Source organism: Ovis canadensis, chromosome 11, assembly GCF_042477335.2.
Source record: "Ovis canadensis isolate MfBH-ARS-UI-01 breed Bighorn chromosome 11, ARS-UI_OviCan_v2, whole genome shotgun sequence".
Taxonomy (NCBI): domain Eukaryota; kingdom Metazoa; phylum Chordata; class Mammalia; order Artiodactyla; family Bovidae; genus Ovis; species Ovis canadensis.
In genome coordinates, this window is record NC_091255.1 from 26,371,519 (window position 1) to 26,393,361 (window position 21,843).

The 21,843-nt window shown below is 41.1% G+C and overlaps 1 protein-coding gene and 1 pseudogene across 12 annotated transcripts in view; one reads left to right on the forward strand and one right to left on the reverse strand.

The window, feature by feature from the left end:
• The window catches only part of RHOT1 (ras homolog family member T1), a 60,981-nt gene extending 39,760 nt beyond the window's left edge, over positions 1 to 21,221 (reverse strand). For 5 of the 12 annotated variants that reach the window (XM_069542685.1, XM_069542682.1, XM_069542678.1 and 2 more), the window contains exons 1-3: positions 20,962 to 21,197; positions 2,509 to 2,567; positions 289 to 370 (exon numbers count right to left, since the gene is read on the reverse strand). In XM_069542685.1, the coding sequence (XP_069398786.1) occupies positions 289 to 370; positions 2,509 to 2,567; positions 20,962 to 21,037 (217 nt within the window). In that variant the 5' untranslated portion in view covers positions 21,038 to 21,197. Of the gene's footprint in view, positions 1 to 288; positions 371 to 2,508; positions 2,568 to 20,047 lie in introns of all 12 variants that reach the window. The other 7 variants (XR_011246984.1, XM_069542680.1, XM_069542676.1 and 4 more) reach the window with 4 other exon arrangements.
• Positions 470 to 1,170, forward strand: LOC138929722 (large ribosomal subunit protein eL31-like; annotated as a pseudogene).
• Positions 21,222 to 21,843: the final 622 nt, after the last annotated feature.

Consider the following 21,843-nt stretch of genomic DNA (forward strand, 5'->3'; position numbering starts at 1 on the left):
AAAATAACAGAACTCTGCAAATATGCTAATTCAAGGAGGGTTATGATTTATCTGGTCATTTGCCATTCCCCTTTCCCTTTCATTATCATGGAACCCAACTTAGTAAATTAGGGACAGAGAACTGCTCGGTGGAGGCTTTTTGTGGGGTGTGGGTTGAGACAAGAAGAGTAAATAATCACTTACTGCGAGAAAAAGAGACACCCTCCTAAAACATTTTCAACGCTTAGTATCTTTCTAAGGACTTTTAAATTAACTCTACAGCTTCACCTGCAAGAAGACATGTACTACCTGAGTAATCTACAATGTGCGTTGGAACTCTCTCAGGGGTAACATCAGCTGGAATGGTGATTTCTTCTGCCCGAGGAGGAACCTTCATTTGCAAATATAAAAGAAGGAAAAACCTTTGAATATCAGCAATCAAACTTTTTAGTAGATTATGTAAATTCATGTATAATTAGCCCTTTCACCCATGCTTACCTTTACAGGTATTTATTATAATTTTAAATGTTTATTTTTGTGCTTTACCATAGATGCAAATACATACTAATATATGGTAAAACGCTAAAAAAATAAAAGCACATTTATACCTGTGTGGGCACAGGACATATTAAGGACACTTCAGCTCCCCAAACAATACGTAAATTAATTTAGTGTTTCAGAATTAGATTTCTAAAATGTAGTTTCATTCTATTTTGTTGAACCCTTAAGATATTCTGCAAGTGAAGACCTATCCTCAAGGGACTGCCCTAGCGGTTCAGTGGTTAAGATTCCATGCTCCTGTCCTTTCCAACTACGATCTAGCAGGACGGCACCCACACAAAGACAGCTAGAAGAAGGGCCGATCCACCATCAGTGAGGTGGTGACCAGGAAAATACACTATCAGCATTCACAAGCGTATCCACGGAGTGGGTTTCAAGAAGTGTGCCCCCTCAGGCACTCAAAGAAACCCAGAAACTGGCCATGAAGGAGATGGGAACCCCAGAGGTTCGCACTGACACGGCTCAACAGAGCTGTCTGGGCCAAAGGAATAAGGAATGTCCCATACTGGTATGCAGCTGTCCAGAAAACAAAATTAAGATGAGACTCACCAAACGAGCTCTATACTTGGGCTACCTACGTGCCTGTCACAACTTTCAAAAATCTAGACACTTAATGCGGATGAGAACTAACTGCTGATTGTCCAATAAAGTTAATGAACCTAAAAAATAAAAAAGATTCTGCACTCCCAATGCAGGAGTTATGGGTTTCATCCCCAGTCAGGGAACTAAGATTCTGCATGGCACTCAGCGCAGCCAAAAAAAAGAAATCTGCAAATAAATTATCAAAATTTATCTCTTCTAGAAGATAACTGTTTGGCTATATAAACTTTAAGCATAATAACTCCATTATTTAAAAAACTCTTTATCCACACCCAAAAGGACTATGATAAAATAACAGTTTTAAACTAAGTTAAAATATCACAAAAATCTTTTATGTATTATACTCTAACTGATTATAATTAATGTTGCTGATTTCACAAACCACATATGAAAATACACTCCACTTTACAAATTATGGTTTAACTATCTTATTTAAGAGAAAGAAAAAACAAAGAAACAATGGTCACATGACAATTGTAATTACTGAAATAAATACTATATAATACATTAAATTGCTCTCTCAACAATGAAATTGCACAGATATTCCTAATTATACAAGAGTAAATAAATCATAAATGCAAACCATGGCTCCAGTAATACCTATCACATGAAGAAAGAAAATAAAAAGAAATAATCTTTATCTCATTTACATTGATCCCATTCCTCATAACAATATCTTTACATAATGCTTTAGGCAACTGTTCATCATACTGGATCTTCCAACATGTAAATAAATACATTGCCAGCAATAACAAAACCACCATGCTTTTGCTGGTATTTTAGTAAGTTTATCTCATTTGAGACCCACAACAATTCTAGGTGGGCAAAGGTGGAATGGATTAGATTTTTTATTTGTAAAATGATGTAGGTAGATAATATTTGACATTTTCAAACACGGGTATCAGAATCCTAGTGGCTCTAATGATGTCTCAAAGACTGGGGGGAGTCAGACAGAAGGCAGGTGCGGAGCCAGACATTTCATCCTTACTTCAACTAAAGGAATACTCATCTGTTCTATGTTTGGGGCTTATAAAAACATTTTATTTTTAAGAAAGAATTACATAGCCTAGATGATCCCTAATATCCCTTTCAGCTCCCATTTTACAGATGAGACAGCTAAGGCAGAGAGATGACAAATGTCCCAGCCAAGGTCAAAAGTAAGAAACACAAAGGCCTTATGTGAACCCAGAGCTGGTTTGGCTGTCTCTCCTATATTTCAGAGATGTCTTGTAAAAACTAACATGAGCCTTTCTAAAAGTCATTAACTATCAGAAAGGAAACACATGCCAAAAAAAAACCTAAAATGTATTTCATTTAACTCAATTTTGATAAAAATTTTAAATGTAGGAAAGAAATCACAATGCCTACCTCTTCTGGGAATTCTTCACTGACTAGAGACATAATCAGTGACGTCTTCCCAACTCTAGCTGTGAAAAGGAAAAAGGATTACTTTAATAAAGTATTCAGATTCTAGAAAGCTCAAATTTAGCAACCACACAGCGAAGTACTGTTATTTGTTACCTAAAATCAGAGGATCAGAGGCATCTAAATTACCAATTTTCAGTACATCTTTTTTTTTCTGCTTAGAAAAGTTATACAGGTTCACCATTTAAAACAAATAAATTACTAGAATATATACTATAAATGTAAACATCTCCCATAGTATCCCCCATAAACTCTTTAATATGTGTAGTCTCCCAGATCTTCCCACCCTCGTATTAACATATTACAATAATTTACCACAGTAGATCAGAGTATTATACTATTTTATAATTTTTATCACTTAATTATGTATTGGGGCAGTATTCCATGACAATCTTTAGAAATCTCCCGGAAGAGGAAAGAGAAAGTTATCACTTAATAAATACAGAGTTTTTGCTGGTAATGAAGAAGTTGTTTTAAATGTAGAAAGTGGTGATGGTTACACAACATTGCAAACATATTTAACGCCCTTGAACAGAATATTTACTAAAGGTAAAAAATGTTGTTTTTTGTATATCTTATCACAATTTTTAAAAGCAGTAATAATAAATGCATTTTATATTAACATTTAAAAAGCTTCCTACATTATTTTTTGATAAGTATATAAGAATCCAGTGTGTGATGTGTCATAATTTATTAATGTAATCTCCTAATGATGAACAGTGCTGCAATGTTAATCTCTATAGGATAAATTCCTAGAAGTGGAACTCAAGTTAGCACACATGATCTTGTTGTTTTTAATAGACATTGTTATATTATTGCCAAAAAAGAATAATTTACATCCTTAACAATAGAAGATCAGAGTGTCTATTTCTTCATATCTTTACATCCTTTCTTTTTTAAGGTATCATATTTAAAGGGTTAGTAAGAGCAAAGAAACTTCTGTTACATTTTCTAACCTAGCAGTTTTTTTAATGTACAAACTTAAATTCTTAATTTTCTTTCTGAAACTTGACTTTCATTCCCATCATTTTCTGATCATATGATTACTATTATTAGACATTCGAAAGCTTATCAACTAAAATCTTTTCGTGATTCTAGAGGAAAACAGTCTACCTGCCTGTTGATCTCTGCTGTGATAGCAAACTATAGTTTTCAAAAGTCTAAATATAAAAGAGCCGGAAAATGTTAAAGTCAAGGAAAGTCACATTCCTTTGCTAAGTAAGTGACTAAAAGAAAGTGTGACTAAAACTACAAGTCAAGTCTGTGGAAAAATAATGAGTGAGTACTGGTCAAAACAACTCAGAGGGCATGCTGCAGACAAGTGGCTGCAGCTGACAGAGGGCAGTCCAGATGCTTAACAGGCATCCTCTGCCTCTGACTCTTCCATCCTTTCAATGTACACGTGTGAGAAGGCTTGGGCCACCTTCTTCAAGGGGCTGACAATAAGGTAACATTTCCCTGAGTCAGAGAATCTAGAGCCCATCATCAGAGAACTGCTAGGAGCCAGGTACTGAAGTCAACTTATCCAGCTCCCCACAGAAATTTCAGATGAAGAGCCTGGGACCCAGCTCTTGTGATTTTCTCATGGTCTCACTAGAAGACTAATAACAGACGTAGGAGAATAACCCATTTTAACACGTTAGTAATACAGAAAATGCAAAAGTCAGTGAGCACCGCATACACAAATACTACATAAGATAACTAAAATAATTCACTGATTCACTGGTGACTAATCCAGCAGCTCTGGATCTTTTTATTTTTAGAAAATTCCAGATGTACTGAAAAATTGCAAAAATAATTCAAAGGACTCAAGTCTATCCTTTAACCAAATTCCCCACATGTTAGCATTTAACCATATTTGCATTATTATTCTATATGTGTGTGTGAGTCGCTCAGTTGTGCCCGACTCTTTGCAACCCCATGGACTGCAATCCACCAGGTTCCTCTGTCCATGAGATTCTCCAGGCAAGAATACTGGAGTGCGTTGCCATTTCCTTCTCCAGGGGATCTTCCCAACCCAGGGATCGAACCCAGGTCTCCTGCACTGCAGGCAAATTACTTTACCAACTGATATATATATAATTTTTAAAAAAACATTTGAGTAAATCACAAACATGATGCCCCTTTACCCTGAAGTATTCTAGTATGTATTTCCTAGAAAGAGTATCATTCTCTTACATAACCACAGTTAAATAAAGTTATGTCAAGATGAGGAAATTAACACCGCAAAGAGTGCTATTACGTAATCTATAAACCTTATTCATGTCTCACTATTATCCGTTATGGAAAAGAAAAATCTCTTCTGTCCAGAATCAAATGTTCCATTTGGCTGTCATACCTCTTTAGCCTCCTTTAATCTGGAAGCTTTCCTCCATCTTTATCGTTCATGACCCTCACATTTCTGAAGACTACAAGTCATGTATTCTGTAATCTCTCTCTCAGCTGGGTCTGTATGGTGTTATCCCACGACTGATTTCAGGCTCTGCTTTTTTGGCAGAATATTAGAGAAGTGTTCTTGTGTCCTCTCAGTGTGCCATAGCAGAAAGGAGGTAATGTCAGTTTACCCCACTACTGTGATGTTCACTGTCATCACTTGGAGGAGGTGGTGGTAGGTTTCTCCAGTCAAGTTATTTTTTTCTAATTAAAAAATATCTTATGAGGAGGTACTTTGAGACTTCGTAAATTTTCTGGTTCGCATCAAACTTTTGGCTATTAGGTTTAGCAGCCATTCAAGCTCCTTGCCTAAAACAACTAAAATCCTTTTGTGAAATATTGCTATCGTGGCTGCTAGATGGTGATTTTTTATTTCTATCTATTCTCCTATATCACTTTGCATTCTCCTGTAAGAAAAAACTTTCCCTTCTGTTTCTTATGAGTGTGGTCTCATGGATTATTATATTATTCTATGGGTTGTAATCCATTACAGTCATTATCTGGAGGCTCAAATTGTTTCATTTTATTTTAAAAAATGGCAGTTAGGCCAGTATATATCACCATGAACAATATGATTTTTTCTTTCCTTTTATTATTAAAAAATGGAAACATTTCAGAATTAGTGACAACAGTGTAATCTCGTGTGTGAACCCATCACCCAACCTCATCTCCTCTCCATATTCTCTCTTGTCCTTTCCCATGAATTATTTTGAAGCAAGTCTCAAACACGTATCATCTTCACCATGTACAATATGATTTTATAAATATGTATAATTTGGGGGACTAGAAAAAGTCAACACTTTCCGGGAGATAATAATACCATCTCTTCAAGGTTCCAGCAAGAATTCAACGTCATATACATGAAAGTGCTTAGGCAGAGCACCTGACCTATCACTGTCTCTCAATAAAGGTTTTAACTTTCCTTCTTAAAAAACAAAAGTCACTTTGGAGGTAAAAACTATCACATTCTAAATTTACAGATGGCAACTGAAATTTACTTCAGTTTTAACTTGTTAAATGCATTCCTGCATCCCTTCCATGCATTTCTTGAGCACTTCTACACTCGAGGCACTATTCCAAGTCAGAGGGATACTACTGATCAAGGAATTACATTTTCCCTACTTTTATATTCTTGGAGATTATATTCCAATGGATTTATGACATTTTTCACCAATAAGGAACACTCTTTCTACATATCAGGATAAAAAGCTAAAAAAAAAAAGCGTAACCATCTTTGCCTAACCCTTTCTACTGATCATTCAAGTTCTGTCAAACTTCCTCTGACATTAATACTCATTCCTTCCTCTCTGTTCCCAGTTTCCCCTAAATATAGCACTTTTACCAAAACACTTCCTAGTTCACAACTTTCCACCCCCTTCCCCAGTCTCTCCTCTCATTAATGCATCAGTAATACAAATGCAGTCCATCTTTCTTGCACATTCTTTACATTTCCTAACTCACCTGATCAAAAGCCACCCCTGACTCTCAATTACCTACCTCAAAGTGTCGCTATTCTACTGGCCTTTGAAAATCATACATAATTTAACCCAGATCATGTCTTTCTTTCTTGCTAGTCCTCATACATGATTTACTCCAATAAGGCCATTCTGTTTGTGTAAGCCCAAACAAGCCATGACAAATCCTGGCCCCACTCACATGGTTTTCTTCATCTAAAAATACCATCCCCCTTCTCTGGTCTACTTTTCCAAACATTCACCATCTCTAAAGGACAGCTCCCTCTCTTCATTCTTTCTGGAGCTGTTTTGCCACTGATCTCCAGTAGCATACTGGGCACCTACCGACCTGGGGAGTTCATCTTTCAGTGTCCTATCTTTTTGCCTTTTCATATTCTTCATGGGGTTCTCAAGGCAAGAATACTGAAGCGGTGTGCCATTCCCTTCTCCAGGGGCAAAGAACTCCAGTGGAGAAGAACGTTTTGTCAGAACTCTCCACCATGACCTGTCCATCATGGGTGGCCCTACACGGCATGGCTCATAGTTTTATTGAGTTAGGCAAAGCTGTGGTCCATGTGATTAGATTGGTTAGTTCTCTGTGATTGTGGTTTTCAGTCTGTCTGCCCTCTGATGGAGAAGGGTAAGAGGCTTATGGAAGCTTCCTGATGGGAGAGACCTACTCAGGGGGAAACTGGGTCTTGTTCTGATGGGTGGGGCCATGCTCAGTAAATCTTTAATCCAATTTTCTGTTGATGGGTGGAGCTGTGTTCCCTCCCTGCTATTTACCTGGGGCCAAACTATAGTGGAAAAGGTCAGTTTTCATTCCAATCCCTAAGAAAGGCAATGCCAAAAATGCTCAAACTACTGCACAATTTCATTCATCTCACATGCTAGTAAAGCAATGCTCAAAATTCTCCAAGCCAGGCTTCAACAATGCGTGAACCATGAACTTCTTGATGTTCAAGTTGGTTTTAGAAAAGGCAGAGGAACCAGAGATCAAATTGCCAACATCCGCTGGATCATCGAAAAAGCAAGAGAGTTCCAGAAAAACATCTATTTCTGCTTTATTGACTATGCCAAAGCCTTTGAGTGTGTGGATCACAATAAACTGTGGAAAATTCTGAAAGAGATGGGAATATCAGACCACATGATCTGCCTCTTGAGAAATCTGTATGCAGGTCAGGAAGCAACAGTTAGAACTGGACATGGAACAGATTGGTTCCAAATAGGAAAAGGAGTACATCAAGGCTGTATATTGTCACCCTGCTTATTTAACTTCTATGCAGAGTACATCATGAGAAATGCTGGGCTGGAAGAAACACAAGCTGGAATCAAGATTGCCGGGAGAAATATCAATATCCTCAGATATGCAGATGACACCACCCTTATGGCAGAAAGTGAAGAGGAACTAAAAAGCCTCTTGATGAAAGTGAAAGAGGGGAGTGAAAAAGTTGGCTTAAAGCTCAACACTCAGAAAACGAAGATTATGGCATCCGGTCCCATCACTTCATGGCAAATAGATGGGGAAACAGTGGAAACAGTGTCAGACTTTATTTTGGGGCTCCAAAATCACTGCAGATGGTGACTGCAGCCATGAAATTAAAAGACGCTTACTCTTTGGAAGGAAAGTTATGACCCACCTAGACAGCATACTAAAATGCAGAGACATTACTTTGCCAACAAAGGTCCATCTAGCCAAGACTATGGTTTTTCCAGTGGTCATGTATGGATGTGAGAGTTGGACTGTGAAGAAAGCTGAGTGCCAAAAAAGTGATGCTTTTGAACTGTGGTGTTGGAGAAGACTCTTGAGAGTCCAATGGACTGCAACGACATCCAACCAGTCCATTCTAAAGGAGATCAGTCCTTAGTGTTCATTGGAGGGACTGATGCTGAAGCTGAAATTCCAATACTTTGGCCACATGATACTAAGAGCTCACTCATTTGAAAAGGCCCTGATGCTGGGAAAGGTTGAAGGTGGGAGAAGGGGACGACAGAGGATGAGATGGCTGGATGGCATCACCAACTCGACGGACATGAGTTTGGGTAAACCCTGGGAGTTGGTGATGGACAGCGAGGCCTGGTGTGCTGCAGTCCATGGGGTCGCAGAGTCGGACACGACAGAGCAACTTAACTGAAGGACACCTCAAATTCTACCTTACAATTTGTGGGATCTGACATCCTGGGGCTACTGAAGCCTTCCTCCTCCTCTGAACTACTCCTAAGCCATTTCATACACTGTTATGAATAGGAAGTATTAATACACACTTAACATCTATGAGTCTGAATAACACAACAACCAGATATTTGAAAACACTGAATGCAATTTTCTAGTTTCACACTGCAGAGGAGAGAAGAACTTGTAGCACTTCAACTAGACTGAGGTGCGTAACTTGATCCCACCTTGCCCCGAACACAGTGGTATTGCTGCAGCTTCAGCACTGCTGTTCTGGAAATCGGGCCTACCCTTGGGAGCTCCTGGAACTCTCCCATTCACAGCTTTTCTTAAGAGTAACTGAAGAGCTGTGAATAGCAGGAAACTGCTGACGCATTCAAAAACAATTCTAAAGTTACTCTGCTTTTAGTAAAACAAATAACTAACGTTGAAATTATAGCTAGTTCTAATCCACTTATTTTCGACTGCATTGGGTCTTCTTTCTGCATTGGACTTCTTTGCAGTGGCTTCTCCTGTGGTGGAGGGCAGGCTCTAGGGTTTCAGCAGTTGTGGCTCCCAGGTTCCAGAGCATGGGCTCAGTAATTGTGGTGCACAGGCTTAGCTGCCCCACAACATGTGGAATCTTCCCAGACCAGGGGTTGAACCCATGTCTCCTGCACTGGCAGGCGGTTCTTAACCACTGGCCCACCAGCAAAATCCTCAAATCACAACTAGCAAAGGAGGATGTGTACAACAAAGAATACATCTGGTCTTTACGCCTAGTTCCTGGCACAGCTTCAAAATCCCTTGGAATTTCCTGAGTGAAACCAGTGTCCTTTGTTATAGTCTCTTTCAACCATGCTTCAATTTATCCTAATGAGGTGACTTATTAAAGGGGAAGGGAGGGCCTAGACAGCTTTCAGCATAGGGGTCAGCTGCCAGAAAAAATAACCACGTGATGAGGGGGTCGGAACCTTCAGCCCCACCCCAAAACCCCTGGGGAAGTGGGGCTGGGGTGCTAGAGACTGAGTTCAATGAAGGGGCTACCTAATGAAGCCCTATATGAAAACTCTGGACATATCAAAGCTCTGGGAATCTTCCTGGCTGGTGAACACATGGATGGACCATGAAGGTGGCACACCCTGACTCCACAGGAACAGCAGTTCCTGAGCTCAGGACCCTTCCGGACCTTCCCCCAGGTACCTCTTCATCTGGCTGTTCGTCTGTGTAATCTTAAGCACTGCGCTCTCCTGAGTTCTGTGAGTCATTCTAGTGAATTACTGAACCCAAGGGGTTGTGCAAAGCCCCTAATTGTAGTCAGCCAGAAAGAAGTGTGGATAGTCTGGGGACCCCACTGGCAGATAGAAATTAAAAAGTAAAGGTGATCTTGTTGGGGATCTTGCCCCTTAATTTGTAGGATCTGAGGCTAATCCAGGGTAGTTAGTGTCAAAATTGAATTCAACTGAAGGACACCCAGGTAGTTTCAGAAAATTGTCAGACTGTAGACAGCATGATGGTTTTGCATTTCTAAAAAGAAAGGATGGCTCAAAAAACTGAGAAACACTGTTAACAGAATTTCTATCCAAGAGCACAAGTTCCACTCAGACATAGCTGTGCCCTGCCCGAACCAAACTAGGAAAAACACTAGAAGAACACAGAGTATTATGCTTCTAATGACCCATCTTTCTTCTGCAGACTCCTAACCAGTTTATTTGATAAGTATTTACCTAGTTGTCTTCTAAGAAAGTTTAGTCTTAGATACTCTGGGGGATAATATGGGAAATGTATAAAACAACAGATAAAACTGCCATAATATAAGTATGGATCGAGTGCTATGTTCAATCATTCTGTTTTAAAAAGGGAAGGGGAAATAAGGAAGAGCAGGAAGAAAAGTGAATATTTTCTCCTCCCAGAAGTCTCTCTAAATATAGCAGGAAATCAAAAAGCTCATAAAAGCAGCTCCCTAGAAGAAAAAAAAAAAATCAGTAAAGATATCTAAGCAACCTTCCAGCACATCACCCGTGGTCTCCTGAAGGATCTCCTAGACCTCCTTGGCAAAAACCTGATGTGTCCTACCAGCTAATGAGTATCTCCTGAAAGACTGAGAAACAAGTATTTCACGATCACCCACAGGAAACTCCACAGGGCAGGGAACATGTTTTCCTTGCTCAGTAGTCAATCTGTAGCTCCTAGGAAATGCACTTAGTAAAATGGAGCATAGTGGCTAAGAGCACAACTTTGAATTTCAAGAAAGTGGTTGGTTACCTTTGAGGGAAAGGGAGGGAAATACAACGAGGAGGAGCTTCAACTGATTGGTAATGTTTTATTTATTAAGCCAGGTGATGGGTATTTGTTAGATGAATCTTTTTACATTTTATACAAACATTTCACCAAAAAAAGAAAAAAAGAATATAGGCTGTGGAATGAGACAGAATTGGACTGCAGTCTCGGTGTCAGCGCTTATAAGCTGTGTTTCCTCAGGCGAGCCACGAAGCCCCACTTCGTTCATCTATAAAATATAATGCTAAAGAGCTTTACAGAAATGGTAAAAAGATTAAGATGACAGATACATAACGCTTGGGACAACACCTGGTACACATTAAACACGTAAAACAGTAGTAGTTGTGTTGAGGAGGAGTTTGAATTAAAGGAGTTAAGCAGGCACTGGAGCAGGATTTTGGAACCGGTTTTGCCATTAACAGCATGACCCTGAGTTGTCACTGACTCTCTCTGGGCCACCATTTTCCCATCAGTTAAAAAAAAAAATGGATTAGATGCTATTAATGTTTATATTTTATGATTTATCTAAACCAGCATGTAGCACAGCTAGAAAACAGGCCTATAACAGACAAAAGTACACATTACATTAATGGTAATTTATCCTGCAGTATCCTCAAAATGGCAGACAGATCCCCAAACTGCATGTTATCTGTTCTGTGTATGGGACAGTGATCTGACCAAAACTTTCATCTATCTGTAAGAACACAGAGGGACCCATGGAGCCAATATGGGGTCCAGGAATTTCTAGTACTTGATGGCTTACATTCAGCATTTCATAACTTAAATGACTCCTTCCATCACGACCTTGTTTAGGGTTCCAGCAACTCCAAACCTTCAGCCAGCTCAAGTTAGTGCTCATCTCCACGTTTATAGTCTCCAACCTAATTCCACATGATTATTCACAGTGGAGGTAAAATCAAGCTGACCCTTGGACAACACAGGTATGGACTGTGCGGTCCACCTTGATGGACTTTTTTTCAACAGCAAATACCACAGTGCTACTCAATCTGCAGATTTGCAATGTGAAATCACAGACTCAGAGGAACCCAGTAAACAGAGGGCTGGTTACATGCAGATTTTCAACTGCACAGAGGGTCGGTGCCCCTAACCCCTGTATTGTTCAAAGGTCAACTGGACACAACCTAGCAACTAAACAACAACAAAAGGTTATCTTAAAATGAGCCAAGCTACCCTCTTCTTACCCAAGACATTTACCAAACCTTTTAGAAGATCCAATGCCTATACAATACCTGTGACCTTTGAACTTCGGGCCCTCTCTGGCCCCAAGAGAGATGCCTGCTTTTTCCCTGGTCTCCTAAACCCAACAACTACCGCCACCACAGAGGTCCCCAGAAACTCTTCCATTCTGAAGAACTCTCCTGGGTATCACAGACAGCTGACCCTTGAACAACCGAGGGTAAGGGACGCTGGCACAAGCACAGCTGAAAATCCTGGTATAACTTAGAGTCGACCTTCTGCATCAGCAGTTCTTCTGTATCCTCATCCCTGGATTCAACCAGCTGTGGACTGTGGAGTGCTGTAGTATTTACTATTGAAAAAGATCCTCAGATAAGTGGATCTGTGCAGTTCCAACCCGCACTGTTCAAAGGTCAGCTGTACAGGTCTATAATGTTATCCTTGATCTACTATGTTAGGAATGGGGGAAAAAAAATGAATCAGATCCTTAATAACTCAGACACTCCTTGGTCACGAAAACAAGTCCCACTCTTGGGTCTTGAGAAGTCTGCCTACTTTAATGTCTTGATTCTTCTCATAATCCTCTTTTTAGAATTACTGGGTTGGCCAAAAAGTTCGTTTGGATTTTCCTATGAGATTGTACAGAAAAACCCAAATCAACTTTTTTGGCCAACTCATTATCTTTAAAAAATTTTATTTGTATTCTACCATTCTAAGGCCCTCACCAGTTTCAGAAGAAACCTACCCTTGAATCCTCAACTCAAAATGTTAAACAAAGTGTTCAAAATTATGTCGATTAACAATATCAAAATGCCTAGTAGTTTCTAAAACAGCTAAGGGCTTATTTCTCCTTTATGACCGTCACTTGGGTTCCCTTAGCAAAAGCAGGTCTTCAACAGGTGTTCCACGCTACCTTTAAAGCTCCCCTTAACCATAACCTTTATAGTGCATCCATCCTTATCACTCTTCTTAGAACAACCCCTTTTTAGTCTTAGTCCCCTTCTGCTTTCCCCAAGGACCCTTTGTATCTCCAGTGATATTTTCAGAGGAGAAAGATCACTATTTTGAAGAAAATTAGAATTTTTCACAGCTCAGCTCTTCGGGGCAGTTCTGGCTGTCTGCAGCAACTCCTGCAAAAGCACAGACCTGCCACCATGTCTGTTCCAACAGGGCAGGCCTCAGAGGCAGGAAAGGAACAGCTTGGGGGAGAGGAGGTCTTGGAAAGACAGCAGCAATTTTAAAACTTTACTTATGCTTGGTCACACAGACTTAGGAGAGCGGTACCAACGAGTAGGAATAAATTTCCGGGACCAAAAAGTAGGCATAAATTTGTATCGATACTATCTTTCAGACTGTGATATTCTGTTTACTCATTCATATTCTGCCTCATCTGTTGAGGAATCCGAGGCAGTGTAGCACTCACTAGAGTAAAAAAAATCCTATCTAGTTTCTGAAGTAATTGTCTAATAAAAGACCTTTAAAAAAAAAAATCAAAGAACATGAATCTCTTCCACATAAAAATCCAAGAGTGATTTCCTTTTTTAAAACAAGTTCAAAATAATAGCAAGAGAGAGTAAGAGAGACAGTACAGTGAATTGGGAAGGAAATAAGCAGGCATGTTTTCAGTAGTATCATTTTGGGTTTCCATTTGGAGGAGCAGTGAGATGATAGCTGCTGTAACTAATAAAGGGTTACACAGATATGATTTAGTTTCAAAATGCTTTGGAGAATCTAAGCTAGGGCTGTTTTGCTTCTCTTAAGGTCTACCCACCTAACCTTGAGTAAGACTATCAAAGAAATAATAAAGCAGCAGGTTTAAAGTTAAAACAGGCCACTTTCAAGCTAATTTTAATTGAGAAATAAATGAATGCCTTGAAGATAAGGAATAATGTTATAGATTATTAGAAATGTAAAGCTATTTAACAAGCCTATGATCAAAAAAGTCCCTTATGGGAATTCCCTGGGGGGTCCAGCGGTTAGGACTCCATGCTTTCACTGCTAAGGGTGCCGGTTCAACCCCTGGTCAAGGCCAAAAAAACACAAAGTCCCTATGACAATGTCAGATGAGTATAAGCACTATAAGCACTAAGCAGTTTTAACTACTCCAAAAAGTAAAAATTACTTCCATAAAGGAACAATATCCCAAGCTCTTCACTAGTTATTGTATCAATTAAAATTTATACTTAATATAAATACAATATATAATAAATATTTTATATAGTACAGTTTTATAACAATAACTAGAATTAAATTTATTATATACGATATAAGTATTGATATGGAGGACAAAAAATTATCCTTTGTTAGCCAGCCATCTGATGGCCTCTACTTCCTCTATTTTGCCTGACAAATATTAAAGTGATCTACAAAAATTATAAGCATGGCCACAATTATTCCCAAGGACAGAAGGCCTTCTGATTCAGTTCAACACAACATGCTACAGTTCAGTCTGAAACTCCATGCTTCTAAGTAGGTCATCCATGGGAAGCATAATTCATCACTACAGAGTAAATTATTTAGATTTATCCAGGCTAAAAATTTCTTTGTCTTTTCATCAAAGCTTTTGAACATCCAGTTCCAAATGACAGCAAATTCTTAATATTCATGAAGCGGAAATAACATTCTCTGGTTCCAATTACCATCCTACCAGCCATTTTGGGAAATTCTTCTTGATAACAAACACCCCATGCTTCAAGTAGCAAAGGGATCTACTCATTTTTATCTGCTTCTTTATTAAGAAGCCTTGTTGGCTCTTCCTAAGTTATTGTAATTAGAATACAAAGGGAGGAGGAGAGTGATGATGAAGTTGTATTTTAAACTGCAAAACTTTAAAATTTGGGGAAATAGCTGAGAACTGTTCCAAAAGAAAATTTCATTGACCATACGCAGACAATGTCAGCTGCAGAAGGACAAATGATGTGGTCTATCCCTCTCCTTCAAACTCCATCAACACTAGTGCCCAACTGGAGCGGGAAGAGCAGAAGAGACAGCAGAAAACAAGTCTCAGTATGTGTATAAGGAGGATATAGAAGAGACTCTCTGTATAAACAAAACAGACTATGTATTAGGTTGGCGCAAAAGTAATTGTGGTTTTGCACTGTAGAATTCTGCCATTTGATACTGGAATATATTCTTAAATGTGGTTATGTTATACACCATTTTAATGCACATTTCTCGCTTTATGAGTTTTTGCTAATGACTAATTACTTGCTACTTATTTTAGACTACGGAAATAACGTTGGACAAAAAGCGATTTTCTTATTCAAGTTCAAAATGGGTCGTAAAACAGTGGAGACAACTCACAACATCAACACATTTGGCCCAGAAGCTGCTAACGAACATAGAGCGCAATGGTGGTTCAAGAAGATTTGCAAAGGAAATGAGAGCCTTGAAGATGAGCTCAGTGGCCAGCCATCAGAAGTTGACAACAACCAATTGAGAATATCATCAAAGCTGATCCTTTTATGACCACATGAGAAGCTGCTGAAGAACTCAACATGGACCAATCTATGCTCATTCTGCATTTGAAGCTAATTGGAAAGGCAAAAAAGCTCAGTAAGTGGGTATCCCCTGCTGCTGCTGCTGCTAAGTCGCTTCAGTCGTGTCCGACTCTGTGTGACCCCAGAGACGGCAGCCCACCAGGCTCCGCCGTCCCTGGGATTCTCCAGGCAAGAACACTGGAGTGGGTTGCCATATCCTTCTCCAATGCATGAAAGTGAAAAGTCAAAGTGAAGTCGTTCAGTCATGTCCGACTCCTAGTGACCCCATGGACTGCAGCCCACCAGGCTCGTCTGTCCATGGGATTTTCCAGGCAAGAGTGCTAGAGTGGGTTGCCATTGCCTTCTCCAGGGTATCCCATGAGCTGACCACAAATCAAAAAAACTGTCGTTTTGAAGTGTTGTCTTCTCTTATTCTACACAACAACAAACCATTTCTTAATCAGATTGTGACATGCAACAAAAAGTGGACTGTATACAACAACCTGCGATGACCAGCTCAGTGGTTGGACCAAGGCAGCAGCTCCAAAGCACTCCACAAAGCCAAAGTTGCACCAAAAAAAGGTCACGGTCACTGTCTGGTGGTCAGCTGCCCATCTGATCCACTATAGCTTTCTGGATCCATGCACAACCATTACAGTGGAGAAGCAGGCTCAGCAAACCCATGAGACGCACCGAAAACTGGACACCTGCGGCCAGCACTGGTCAACCGAAAGGGTCCAGTTCTTCATGGCGACACCTGACTGCACGGTGCACACCCAACACTTTAAAAGCTGAACAAACTGGGCTACGACGTTGTGCCTCATCCACCATAGTCACCTGACCTCTCAGCAACCTGCTACCTCTTTTTCAAGCATCTCGCAGGAGGCAGAAAATGTGTTGGTTGTAATGGTTCCTACTTTGATTAATAAAGATGTGGTTGAGCCTAGCTATAATCATTTAAAATTCACTGTCCGAAACCCCAATTACATTTGCACCAACCTAGTAGACTGGACTTTCTGTGGCCAATCACCCACATGATAGTAGGTACCATACTGGGTTGAGTATCTATCACCCAGACACAGTATAATTAAAACTGGAGCACTTTAATCTTTAAATGTCATTCTAACAACGAACAGAATGGAGAGCAACGTGGTTTTCAAAAGGATTGCTGAAAGTCTTTTTCTAAAATAAATACTAGCTTATTCCTGAAGTCTCTTTAACTCTTATACCTAAAGAATCTTTCTCTAACTCCTTCAAACCTCTAAAAGGCCTCTGCTGGTTCAAGGAGAAGCTGACCTCTTTTGGCAAGGACTACAATTCCTGGCAGCCAATTCATGAACTAGACATGGCATTGCCAGAACACAGGAATCTCCTCCAACAAAATAAAGCTAACATGGAACTAGAGACTGGATGAATGCGGCCCCTTCAAATCCTAACAATAACCACAGCAGATTTGATTTTAAGATAGGAGAATGATCACATTTTTATGACTAAGAGGAGTGGTTTAGGAAATGAAGTGTAAATAAACTAGCTTGTTTATTTACTAGTGTAAATAAACTATCATTCTTTCAACAACTATTTGAGTGCCTACTTTGTGCCAGGCCTATTCTAGGCCCCGGGGAAATGGCAATAAACAAGACAAATCCACGGTCTTTATGAAGCCTACCTTCCAGCCCAGGCAACAACAGCAACAACAAACAGTGAACACTTATGCAAGGGAGGAGGGATAACGCCTGGGTCAGAGACTTCCTGTAGAGAAAGCAAACTAAAGGAGAGAGTAGTACAAGAGCAAAGCAAGGGCCGGATTGTGAAAGACTCTGTTAGGCCTGCTTTAAAAAGTGTGATGGCCTTTATTCTAAGTGAAAGTAGAAATCATCGGAGAATTTTTAAGCTGGGTAACAGGATCTGAGATATTTTTTAAAGATGACTCTTGTCTGCTACATGGAGAATGGACGAAATTAGAAGCAGGGACACCAGTTAAGGAGATGTTACAAAAGCCTAGGCCAGAGCCAACCAAAGCTTGAGCTAGTTTGGCAGGGGTTTTGATGATAAACTAAGCAGTTAGACAAAAAAGAGCTACCAGATTTATTTAAAAGGATGACAACAGTTCCACTTTCTTAACTGATTTGACCAGAAGACCAATATATCTCAGTTTAATTTAAAACAAGGCCACTAAAACTAAGGCTATCCTGTGTACTTTTAATGTAGATACATGATTTGGATTAAAGGTTAATAAGGCTCATTCCTCATACTATAACAAGGACATTTGTTAAACATACTAATGCAAATCTAGCTAAATGCAAATTCTGGCCAATGAAATTGATTATGAAAAGTTATAACCTGAAAAAGTAAGCTTTGTGTGGTTGCATTTTTAAAGGTTGTTTAAAGAATGGTATTTGACTTTTAATTTGGCCTGAATAGTATTCAATATGCTCGGTAATTAAGGTAAAGAAGATACTTAAAAATACTTTGGCTTTCTTTGCAAATAAACATTTTAATATTTATAGATAGCCTAGCTTTTCTGATCTAAGCAGTCAATAGGCATTAAGCAACTAGTTAGTGTTAAAACCTTGTTGGCTCAGAATCCAAATTCTGGATGGGCCAAGAAAAGATCCATTTCACCTCTAGAGTACAGTACAGGTTAAGCCAACGGACTGCTGAAACCACTCACAAGTATTTGGGAGCCTCAGTGAATGACAAGGCCGCTGCGTGGTGCAGGGACTGACACTGACAGCAATAAAATGTACTCAAGTGATAGAGAAACAATAACGAGAGAGACAATGTTTTCTTTTCTTCTCCTATTTCCCTTAGTTAACCATCTTAAATACAATACTTTGGCCACCTGATGTGAAGAATTGACTCATTGGAAAAGACCCTGATGCTGGGAAAGATTGAAGGCAGGAGGACAAGGGGACCACAGAGGATGAGACGGCTGGACGGAATCACTGACTCAATGGACGTGAGTTTGAGCAAGCTCTGCGAGTTGGTGATGGACAGGGAGGCCTGGCATGCTGCAGTCCATGGGGTCGCAGAGTCGGACACAACTGAGTGACTGAACTGAACCATCTTAAAAATATAACAGAATTATTATTTCTGATAAATTTGTGTATCGGACCAGTATTAAAACAGTCCTGGGACTTCCCTGATGGTCCAGTGGCTAAGACACCATGCTTCCAATGCAGCGAGCATGGGTTTGATCCCTGATCAGAGAACTAAGATCCCACATGCTGCACAGTGGGGCCAAAAAATAAAACAGTCTTGGTCACACTACTTATCTAGAATTTCAGCTAGGCTAAGCAGCTGTCAAGATACATTAAATCTCAAAAAGTAATGTTTCACTCATTTCCCCCCAGTATACAAGCCTTTAATATAACTAACTGAAATTAAATATTTCAAATAAGTATAACTCTTTCTAGTATTCTTAAATGTGGGAGGAAAAATCATGTATATATGATATCAGGCCTAAAGCTTTTGGTAATATTTTCTTTAAGAAAAATATCTTCCTCAGAAATGAAGGCTTTATTCTTGCCTGGGAAATCCCATGGATAGAGGAGCCTGGTGGGCTATAGTCCATGGGGTTGCCAAAGTCAGACACAACTTAGCAACTAAACCACTGCCATAAGTAACACTGTTAACATCTTAACTTAAATGTCCTAAGGCTGACCACGTATCTCACATATGTATAGCGTTTCCATTTAGATACTTTACAGACTAAGGATTACATGTAATTGCTAAATTCAATACTAAAACCAAAAGAGAGAATTTCTGCTTTAAAAAAAAAAATTGTCTTTCAAGCAGCAGTTTTTTCAGCCCATCATCTACTCACTACTTTCCCTATCTTGCTCCAAATGTATCAACATGAATCATCTCCCTGAACTTTGTCAAGGAAGTCCATGCAAAACACAGATTGAGATACATATGTGGTTTAAATTAAAACTAAAATTCACAGCTGCAAACCAAAAAGTAAACTGTGTCTGGCCAAGCTTACTTCTAAATTTTTATTCTAAAGGAAAATTTCTATTGATTCAACAGCAGGTGAACAAGGATTTCAATGAATAGCAAAGAACACTACAGAAGAGAGTAAAAGTATGTTAGTTTTCTTCCTTGGAGAGCATCACAGTGACCTGGAGGAGCTACTCTAGAATGGAACAGTTCAGAAAAGAAAGTTTCAAAGCAAGCAATGGTAGAGCCTTAACTTGTTTTTTCACTGTTGGGTCTGACTCTTTGTGACCCCCATGGACTACAGCCTACTAGGCTCCTCAGTCCATGGGATTTCCCAGGCAAGAATACTGGAGTGGGTTGCCATTTCCTTCTCCAAGGGATCTTCCTGACCTAGGGATTGAACCCGTGTCTCCACCTGGCAGGTGGATTCTTCACCACTGAGGCACCTGGGAAAACCAGAGCATTACCAAATGTACTTCAAAACAAACAATCCAGTCCTCCCCAGCCCGCTTTCTTATTTTAGTCCTACCAATTGAGTCATGTACCTTGCACAACAGATATCAAGCAGTCCCTGCTGTTCTGTCCCCAAGTCAGTGAACAGACATGCTTCCTTTACCACATCTTCAAAAGTGAAATCTACGAATCTCACGGTTGGGGGGGGGGGGGGTCACGTATGTTGGTCTATTTGGGTCTCACTTGTGCCCGTTATTTTAAAATTAACTACCAAGTTTGAGTCTACCGTATTCTGTTACAATAATGTTTTAAAAGATGAGGGCAACTAGACTTCAGGGTTACAATAATTCTCTCAACAGACGGACCCTCCTCAGATAAGCATTCATTGAACACTTGCATAACTTGAACTTGAGAGTACGTTTTTGAGGAAAATACCCAGTGATTCCAATGCAAAGAGCAAAGATGGTTTTAAAAAATGCTCCGCGTCTTACATGTCTAGAGAGAGGGAGACCGCGAGCGCAGAAAGAGGCAGAGACACCTGACCTTGCCCACAAGTCGCCCAGTCCTGCAGCCCTCCCCCTGGCTTCCCCGGGAGAGACGCTTCACGCCATTCCAACTGGCCGCCGGTCTGCCTGCCTGTTCCAGCACCTGCCTGGCGGGGACAGAGGCATCTCCGCGGAAGACGAGAGGGCTTGAGAGGAGGCGGCCTCGGAAACGGGGAGGCCCGGGAGGAAAGGATTCCAAGTGGGAAAGGAGGCGAGGACCTTCGGCCGAATGAGGCCGGGCGGTCAGGGGTTAATGGAGACGCGGCTTGGGGGGGGGTGGAACACGATGGTGGGACCGGGGAGGGAGGTCTCAGGAGGGACCCGGGGAGGCGAGAGGTCGAGGGCCGCAGCCGAAAGAGAAGAACCGAGGAGCTGGGAGGCCCGGGGGCGCGGAGGGGAGGGCAGCGGGGCGGCAGGGGCTGCGGCGGCCGCGGCCAGCCCCCCGGCGCGCGGGGACTCACGTTCTCCCACCAGCAGGATCCGCACGTCTTTCTTCATGTCGGCGGCTCGCAGGGGCCGGCCTCGGCCCGCAGGCATGGAGCGGACTCCTCTAGCCGGGAGCGCCCAGCCCGCCGCGCCGCTCTCCCCGCCCCGCCGGCGCCGCCTGCCAGCCTCCCCGCGCCGCCCCTCCCGAGCCTCGGCCGCCCGGGCCCGCCGCACCGCCTCCTCAGCAGCTTCCCAGCTCGAGAGCCGGGAAGGCGCCGGCTCCGCCTCCTCCGGCTCCGCCGCGGCGGCGGGGAGGACGGGGCGCAGCGAGGGACAAGCGATTTCGCAACGCGAACGCTCTCGGTCCCGCGGCTGCGCCCCAGCTGTGCTGTGGCCGCAGCGCATCTCCCGGGAGTCTCACCCACCCTTCTCGGGGAACACCGGTCAGGATAAGCTTTGGACCCGGAATCTGAGTGGCAGAGTCGCTAGTCTTGACCCCATTTCTTTTACAGAACAGGGGCAGGAGAAGTTCCTCGCTCAAGGTCAGATAGCTAGAACTTGGCAGTGTGACTCGGGGCGGGAATATTCTCACCAGAATGACTATAAGCTCCAGGTGAGCAGCGACCTGTCTACCTGGTTTTCAGCAGTATTCCCCCACCTAACTGGCCAAAGCCCTCGGAAAGTGCTTGATTGACTCCCAGAATCGACCCCTTTCCACTACCCAAAGTCCACCATCCTAGCTGCTTTTTACCTGTGCTGTTTATAAAATATGATTCTAAATAATGAGGTTAGTTTCTATGCTTTCAGTGTAAACAGCTTCATTTCTTTGTAACCAAACGAAATGTTTTTCCTCTCTGTGTATGGTTTACTTTAGGCAGGGTCTTCTGATACTTCTCTTTACATAGGTTTGCCCAGCA